The sequence below is a fragment of the Gracilinanus agilis genome, chromosome 1 (genome assembly GCF_016433145.1).
Source record: "Gracilinanus agilis isolate LMUSP501 chromosome 1, AgileGrace, whole genome shotgun sequence".
Classification (NCBI taxonomy): Eukaryota; Metazoa; Chordata; class Mammalia; order Didelphimorphia; family Didelphidae; genus Gracilinanus; species Gracilinanus agilis.
In genome coordinates, this window is record NC_058130.1 from 250,119,270 (window position 1) to 250,128,333 (window position 9,064).

The 9,064-nt window shown below is 39.5% G+C and overlaps 1 protein-coding gene across 1 annotated transcript in view; it reads right to left on the minus strand.

Moving 5' to 3' along the window:
* The window catches only part of NCBP1 (nuclear cap binding protein subunit 1), a 53,836-nt gene extending 52,509 nt beyond the window's left edge, over positions 1 to 1,327 (minus strand). Inside the window, exon 1 of the mRNA XM_044660806.1 lies at positions 1,165 to 1,327. Coding sequence (XP_044516741.1) covers positions 1,165 to 1,198 — 34 coding nt within the window. The 5' untranslated portion in view covers positions 1,199 to 1,327. The remainder of the gene's footprint in view (positions 1 to 1,164) is intronic.
* Between the last annotated feature and the right edge of the window lie 7,737 nt (positions 1,328 to 9,064).

The following is a 9,064-nucleotide window of genomic DNA, read 5'->3' on the forward strand; positions in this document are numbered from 1 at the left end:
TTTCTGATATTTCTATATTTTTATGAGAAACTTCTGATACCTGCTGGCTAGTTCTATTATTGCAGCTTCAACAAATTCCCATAACATAGTTAAATAAGTGTCCCTGAACATGAATTTCGAATCTCATCATGAAGAATCACTTGGTATCTTGTCCTTAAGGGTCTCTAGTTTTCTCTCCTGAGACTATCAATAAGACTAAACAATCATCTTTAAAGAAAGTGGTTAGGATAACCACCACACAATGAACTTGTGCCCATCATTGCTAAGTGGTCACAAGAGAATATCCCTGAAGAAAGACAGTTCTTTCAATAGTAGGGGTTCTTTAAGCTAGTCATTGAACTTGGGTTTTTTTTTTAAATATTTTGATAATTTTTTTCAAACACTTAAGTTTCTTTGGTAATCTTACTTCATGCATTTAAAGACATTATTCTGAGAAGGGATCCAAAGGCCCTAAGGGAGTCCATGAAAAACACACACAAAGGTTAAGTACCTATGTTCTAACAAAAAGTACCTAAATTAATAATGCTACCTGAAGCAAGTCAAGTTTCACAGTTCTCTGGCTAAATCTCTTCAAAAAAGAATTGCCCAACTTTCTTAAATAACAATAATGAAAACATGACCGCTTAGGAGAATAACACAAGGGAGAAAAGCAATTTAAAAATCAAATGTGTCCCCACAGCCACATCACCTGATGCAAAAGTCCTGGTTACCGTAACCCCTTCTGGGAAGTGATCTCTATTGGGTCCTCAGGTCGACTAACATTTATTCTAATAAAAGGTAATGTTAAAGTACCTTAAGGTTTACAAAGTGCTTTACATGTTGCATTTGATGCTCAATAATCCTGGGGGGTAGATACTATTGTTTTCCTCATTTTACACATGTAGAAACTGAGGCAGGCGGGTATTCAGTGATTTTCTTGCTTCTCTACGTCATAGCTAGAAAGTGTCCGAGGCCGCATTGGAACCCAGGTCTCCCTGACTCCAGGCCCACCGCTCTACCCACTGAACCACCAGCTACCTAGGAAGTTCCTACTATGCGCCAGGTGCAGCGCTGGAATCCAGGCTCCATCCATGCGTCCCTCCCTAGCCCCAGGCACGGTGCTCCAAGCTGCCCGCCCCAGTCCAGGGTATCCCCGCTCGGCCGCTCCTTCGCCCGCTTACTTACCATCGTTCTCGTCGCTGTGCCGCCGCCGCGACATGCCGCCAGCTGCCCGCGCCCCCTTCTCCTCCGAGTTCCTGCTCCCGCCTCCGCGGCCGCCTGCCGATGGCGGAAACTCCGCGCCGTTCCCTTCACAGCGACGAAGAAGGGCGGAAGCTGCGATGGAGAGGGTGGCAAGGTGGCCGAGCTAAGGCTCGGAACGACGCGGGGAGCTGCGGGACGCCTGGAGCGCAGACGCACTCGCACGCTGGATCTCGCGTGAATGAGGGGGGGAGTGGGGGTGGGGGTGGCTCCCGTTTCCACCGTCACGAAGGCGTCCCGTAAGGATCTCGGGAGGAGGGGCGGGGAGCGTTCTGTGTGAGGGCGCTAGACTAGGTGGGGGGTGGGACTTCGAGCAGGCTAACCCAAGGGAACAACCTAACAAGGCCGCGGATAAGGTTTCCGCTGCATTCTCCCTCCCCTTCCTCCGTTCCACCCAGTCCTGGTCCTCGCGCTCAATCTTCTTCCGGGAGAAAAGCAAGCTGGGAGAAGCAATTCCTGAAGCTTCGGCCCCTGCCCGGCGGGCGCGCGTCTTGCGTGGGGACAGGCGGGGGGGGAGGCGGGAATAGAGATGGGTGGGAACTGAGGAGGAGTCTCGCTGAATTCCTAGCCCGCCCGTAGCTGAGTCTGTGACGCTCTATCCCCGGAATACCTCCACTCCCTCTATGCCACCCGTTGATTCTCCCGACTGCCCTTGCGCTTACCGTACGTAGACGATTTCTGGACTGAGGGGCTGTCTCCAAAGTTCTGGCTGGGGGAAGAAACCGGAACGGGCAGAGGGAGCACTGGACTGTTTGTTGCAGTGGTTGCCTAGGAAAGAAGGGTCCACAAGTAGAAGCTCCGTGGAAGGATCGGACCCGGCCAGGTATGTACCTCCTTTAGCCCATGTCTCTGCCCTTCCCAGGTGTCTCATTGACGGCCTCGACTCCCACCCCCACCCTCGGGCTCTGTGCACGCGGCCCGGCTGGACCCGGAGGCACGAGGAGGAGTTGCTCTCTTGGCGCCAATGTATCCCCCATCCCCGTGTAGCCCACGAATCCTAACAATAATTAGCTTCGTTGTCGCGCTTGGAAATTTGCGAAGCTCTTTACACCCATTCGTTCTTTATTCCTTCCCCCATTGCAAGGTAGAGATTATGAAACCCCGTTTTATAGAGGAGGAAACTGAGGCTCAGTTAATTCCAAAGATCCTCCAACAAAACTGGAGTTAAAACCTAATGTTAACCCCCACCCACCTGTTTATTTGCCTATTTGAATAATCTGATGATTTGGGGAAAGCAAATGTAGTAGGCAGGATAATTTACCAATGGATTGTGAGATATCCTCTAGGTGCCCCCGTTTTGGAATCAAACTCAGAACACTGAAGAGGCTACTGGGAGGAACATAACCACTTACCCTGTCCATTAAATCAAGAAAAAACCAAGTAAGCAAGACGTGCAGTTGGATAGAGAACCCGTATCCATCATCATTTATCCTTTGAACAGACTCTAAACAGACTATGAATTGGATCCAGAATTAAATGGAAAGCCTTCAGGGGCTTGCAGAGCTCTTTTAATGATCCCAACGAAGGCTTATCTTCTTAAAATACTAGTATTTAAGGGGTTATGTAACTGGAATACAGTTTTGAAGAACTGAAAATGCCTATGAACAAAAAGGTAATGAAAGGTCACTAGATGTGTATGAGTTGAATGCAATTTATAACAAGTGATGAACTTCAAAAACCTGGAGTATAGAATAATAGCATCAGGAGGGGAAAATGGGTTATTCAAATAGAGGACAGACTGGGTGCTCTCTATTAGTATTCTCTGGCAGAAAAAGAGGAATGTTTTGCATGTATTGGGTAGAAGCTGTGCCAAACTTATGGGAGGATATGAATAAGAGTCATATACCCTAGATAAGCATGGATGAATTGTGGGGAGAACAATTTATTCTTGGAGGGAACATCAGAAATGATGACATCACAGATCTATTTGACTATTTTGAATAAGGTGAGGGATCACAGAGTTAGTGCTAGAAAGTATCATAGATAGCCTTTAGTCTAGCCACCTTATTTTACAAATAAGGAAACTAAGGCTTTGGATCAAATAGTAAGTGCAATAGGCAGGATTGAATTCATATCCGAAGACTCCAAAGTACTCTTTCTATTGCACTATAATTCATAAGCAGCCTTTAAAGATGTCTTGATAATATATCAAGGTTAGGTACTGTTCCTGCTGTAGTCCAGGTATTGCATTACCAACAAATTGCTCCTTTTTTTGTTGCAAAAAGCACCTTGAAGGTCTACTTCAAATGATAAGGGGACCATTGGCAAAAAAAAAACAAAACCAAAAACAACAACAACAAAAAACCCTCTATGTCATGGTAATATCTTAAAAGGACATTCAGACTTTTCATCTTACTGTCATTGGGGGCCTTTTTTGTTTTGTTCTGTTTTTTAACCAGATCTGTAATTTCATTTTTTTTGAAATGCCAAATAATTTATTCTTAGTATTGAGAGGAAGAGCTACAGAGAAGCTATAGGGTATTATAGTGGAGAAATCTCCCTCTAACAATGTAAATTGAGGGCCTTTGTTGTAGTTTACACTTTAACTTGTAGTTTAAACTGTAAACTTTACAGTTTGAGAGAATTGCCTATTAATAAAACTAATTTTTACAGAAATATTCATTCTTAATGATTATTTTAATAATTGTTGAGCACTTCCTGTGTACTAAGGTTGTCATTAATTCCACTCTCCTTCCTTTATTTTCTGGATGAGCAGACTGAGGCCCAAAGAGTGACTTGCCTAGGGACCTACAACTTGTATGTGTCAAAGTCAACACTTGAACAAAGATCATCCTTAAGACCAAGACTTACCCTTTGTTCCACTGCTCCACTTAATGTAATACCCCACATTTCTGCTCTATTATATAAATGTATGTACATAGTACATGTGAATGTGCATATATATATATATGTGTGTGTGTGTGTGTGTGTATATATATATATACACACACACACACACACAAATAAAGGTTATACATTTTTTCCTAAATCTAATATATATAAAACTTGAATGCAGCATATAATTTTAGGTTCAGTATTATAGACACACTATAAGCTTCATTGTCCCCTTTAGCAAAAGCAGAAAAAATAACTTCCCTACTGACAACTTTTATACTGAAAGAATAGTGCCTTAAGTCCCTAGAGCAAGGTAAGGGAGGCCCCTTACTCTCAGTCTCCAAATAATTGATAATATTATCCTTTTCCCTCATTCTCTTAGAGATAAAGATTTTACTTATTACTTACTTCAAAGGGGTAAGATGAAAGGGAAAGAAAAGGAAGGATACCATTTATTAAGTGTGCTTATCACTAGTAATACAGATAGTAAAGTGAGATAATCCCTGTTGTTAAAGAGCTCACATTCTAATGGATGGCCCTTAAGGTGCAGGGACATGGCCAGTCATCTTTTTTAGATTTATTTCCACAGACAAAACCACATTTCTGGTATTGAACATTGGCAAGAACTTTTCTGGGTCTTAACTGATAAAGAGACAAGCCTGCAGAATTCAATACAGAGGGAGTTGTCCTATAGGATCTCCACAAGTTATTCCCTTGGGTAATGGTAGGCCAGGCTGGAAGCAGGACTGATGGCCCAGAGATGATCCTAAGCTGCGTTTACCTGAGTCAAAGAAGAGGTGCTAGCATCAACCCTCTTGGCTCTGCTTCTGGATTTGAAGGTTAAATGATCAAGTTCAAATCTTGGCCCTGCTACTTATTAGGCAGTGCAAGGAGTCCTTCCAGCTTTTGTGATTCTTCTCCTTCCTTTTCCCATATTCTAGAGAGAACCACTAGAGGGCCCCCTCCATAAAGAATTTGTCCTCTGTCTTGCTTTAACTCTGTGTCACTGGACAGAAAAATAGATTTGAGTGATAAAAAATAAACAGGAAGTCAGAGGTGGTGAATTCTTTGGATTATTGGGGTTTCTTACCCTTGTAGGCAAACTAAGTGCTGCCCATAGAGTGACTTGCAATAAGAAAAGTGAGGAAACAGGATGTGAAAGTGACCTATTAGCCCTTAACCCCAAAAAGCCTATTGAAATTCTGAGACCCAGGTACTCTGTTTTGAAAATAATGTAGTGACAAGGAGTAATTATTTTCCAATGTGTATATATGAATGTACATCTTTATGTAGATAGATGCTATTCTTTAAAAGAAATAAATTTCAGGAATCATGGGATCATATATTTAAAACTAGAAGGGACTCTAGAGTTCATCTAGTACAACCCCCCCACTTCTCCCCTTATTTACGGTTTCAGAGAGGTCAAGTGATTAAGATCATTGGAGTAACAAGTAGCATGCTGAGATTCAAAACCTGGTCCTTTGACTCAAGTCCTTCACCCTTTCATGTGAAATTATTTTTTAAATTGAAAATGATTGACATATACGAGAAATACAAAAGGCTAAGAACTCAGAAGATAGAGAGACTCTTCTCTTAGGAGAGATGGCATTTGAGCCAGACCTGAAGAAGGGAAGGGAGAGTGATGGAAAGAATTGGGGTTAGGAACTAGAGTGGTAGAGGAGGAGGACATTTTAGACATGGAATTCAAAAAGTGAAGGGGTAGGAAAGCAAAGTGTGATATATGCTTGTGGATGTGGTCCACATTCTTAATAATAATATGTACATATCATATTTGTGTTATAGATAAATGTTTTAAGTGATAGTAAACACAGTTGTAAGCAACTAAAACTTTCAAATTCTATTATACAGCACACAGAATCACAAGGACATTACTACTAAAAAAGACCTTAGAGATCATGGTTTAATTGAAGGAGGACAGGATTTGCAGTCAGAGGACCTGCCACTTTTTCTCTCTGTTATTGTCACCAAGTCACTTATCCTGGCTGTACTTCAGTTTCCTCATCTATAAAATGAGTGGGTTGGACTAGATGATCTTTAAGGTAACTTCTAGTTGCCATTCTTTAAACTTTTGGTCAATTACAGATAAGAAAATGGAGACTTAATAAATTAATGACTTTTCTCAGGTTGATGCAGATGGCAAGCAGCTTAAGTGATATTCAGATACAGGTTTTTTGATCCCCAAACCCTTTCTATAGCATTACACTGACTCTTATGTTTATGTACTTAAGCATTCCTACATATTCATCACAATGACAGGTGTTTAGTATCATGCTCACTCTATATCTTTGTTATTCTCTTGTTCTATGTATATACTACTAACACTCATATCAATGTCACAACAGGTGCATAATGAGCATAGTTCACTCTATTCCTGTCTTCACACTATCTCTCTTCATATATATGTGTATGTGCAAATATATCTGTGTGTATATATGGATGTATATAGACTATAACAAATAAAAATTAATCTTAGTGATATTATACTAAATTTATAAGTGTTTATTAGTAAAGAGAAATAAAGAGAAAAATAAGGCTACTACAAGCCAAACTACCCAAAATTCCTAGCCACAGTTGCATGTCTTAGTTCCTGGATTCCCAACCCAGCATGGTTAATTGACTTCCATAGATAAGCTCTTGGACAGCTCTTGCACATGTACCAACCATGAATTATAATTTTATGTTAATTTCACACACAACCCACACACAAATACTTAGAATAGAGGAGAAAAGAGCAAGTTAGTTAAAAATGTGCATTTTGTGCAGCTCTACTAGCAGACATCCCCAGGCACTTATTAGAAGCAAGCCATACAGGACTTTCAGGTTAACATAATGGCATTGATACAAGTAGCATTTGGATGATCCTTTCCATTTTCATTTATTCAAATATTGACTTTTCAAATCTTTTAATTTATTCAAATACAATGACTCCTACTGGAATACTACTCTTCTTTAGATCCCAACTATGGAGCTGCCTTATAAGTCTAATCTATACATTGTGAACTTAAGAGTATTCATTAACAAATCTACTTGGTGAGGGGCTAAGAAAGAGCTGTCTTTTACTGTATGATAAACAGTTTTATAAATGTTTCATTGCTTTTACTGAAAATTATCTTAAAAGTTTATATTTTATTCATTATAAGGAATACAAAAGAAAGAAAACATAAATGCTACATTAAAGAATCTTAAAATCTGGTATGAGATTCTTCCCCCTCTCCAATGCAGCTTTTAAACAACTGTCAAAGTGATATTCCTAAATCTTCTGGACTTTTTCCCAGAGCTAAGATGATGGAATAAGGAAGAAATGCCCTGAGTTTATTCACACAGAGCCTCAAAATGAATTTTGGAGCATCAAAACTAATAAGAGGTGAAACAATATTCCATCCCAAGACAATATAGAAGTAACAGCAGGAATGACCTATCTCACTTGCATAAGAAGGGAAAGTGTACATGGCATCTGGGGGAACCAGAAACAGAAGGTGTAGTATCCAGCTTAGTCCAGCACAGGTGGCATCTGGACAGAGCAGTTGTGGATTTCCCCACAATGAGCCAGCAAGGCCACTCTTCAAAGTGCCAGGACCAACTGAAGTAGACCACAATACAAGCTCAGAACAGTACTCCCTCCACCCCAGGAATTGAGTTGAATTTCAACATATAGTTATGGTTATTCACTCAAAAAAAATAAGGCTGGAAAAATGAGCAAAAGACAAGGAAAAGACCTGACCTTAGAAAGTTACTTTATAAATAGGAAAGGGAAAATCTAATACAAAATAAAATTTAAGTAAGGCGGGGAAAATTAAAATACAAACTCAAAAGAGGACAACAAACAAAAAATGGAAACATGCATAGTCTCAAAGGAAAATGTATCAGGCCCCCCAAAATTCCGGAAGAACTCAAAAGGGAGTTTAAAAACCAAATAAGAGAAGTAGAAGAAAAATTAGGAAATGAAATAAGAGAAGTAGTCAACAGGCGAAAAACTCATTGAAAAAAAAAAACTCCTGAAAACTAGAATTGGCCAAATGGAAAAGGAGGCACAAAAATCCACTGAAGAAAATAACTTCTAAATTATCCAATCTCATCACTGCCCTGCTCTGAAAGTTCTTGTAGTTCATGGCTCTTTATTGTGTCCAGGATAAAATATAGATTGCTCTTTATAGAATATAAAGCCTAGTTTCACAATCTGACTTCATTTTACTTGGAGAGGCTTTTTTTCATATTCATCATCACACATCTAAACTTAAGCCAACTGACAACTGATTACTCTTGACCTTCCTTCCTCTAGTTCCTGCCTCCATGCCTGGAATATGCTTTCTATCATCCCCAGATATAGTGTTTTAAGATTTGTAAAATGCTTTACTCAAATATACTCTGCATTTTTTCAAATGGGGTTAGAATATAAATACCTGACTATACAATAAATACCTGAGCTATACAATAAAAGGAAGTTTTTTAAAGTTAGGTTTTTTCATTTAAATTGTTTTTAATTTAAAGCAAGCGCTTTTTGTAAATGCAGAAATAACAAAATGTGATACTAGAGTAATGTACCTGAGAGGGTAAATTCTGCTTTTCCTTCCTTCTATAATTAAATTTTAACTTGTTTTTAAAATATATTAATGATATGGGTTTTTTTATAAACTTATACTGCAAAAAGCTATCTTGTCATAGTCATTCAGAAAGTAATTTTTGTTCCTTCAAGATACTTTATTAACATACCAGTTATCAAATTTCCACAAAAACACTCATGGAACTTCATTTTGTTATTATCTTGAGCTCTCTGACCCATTATTTTTCAGCTCCCAGCCATCCAAACATCACCAGCCAAGAAGTGCTTTGCTCTGCCATACATACATGAGTTTTCAAATTGAACCTCAAGCATGATAAAAAAAAAAAATCTTTAAATAGCATATAAATTCATAGAAAATTTTCTTCTCACTACCTCTTTGGTAGTCTAAGATGGTCCCTTATTTTATAG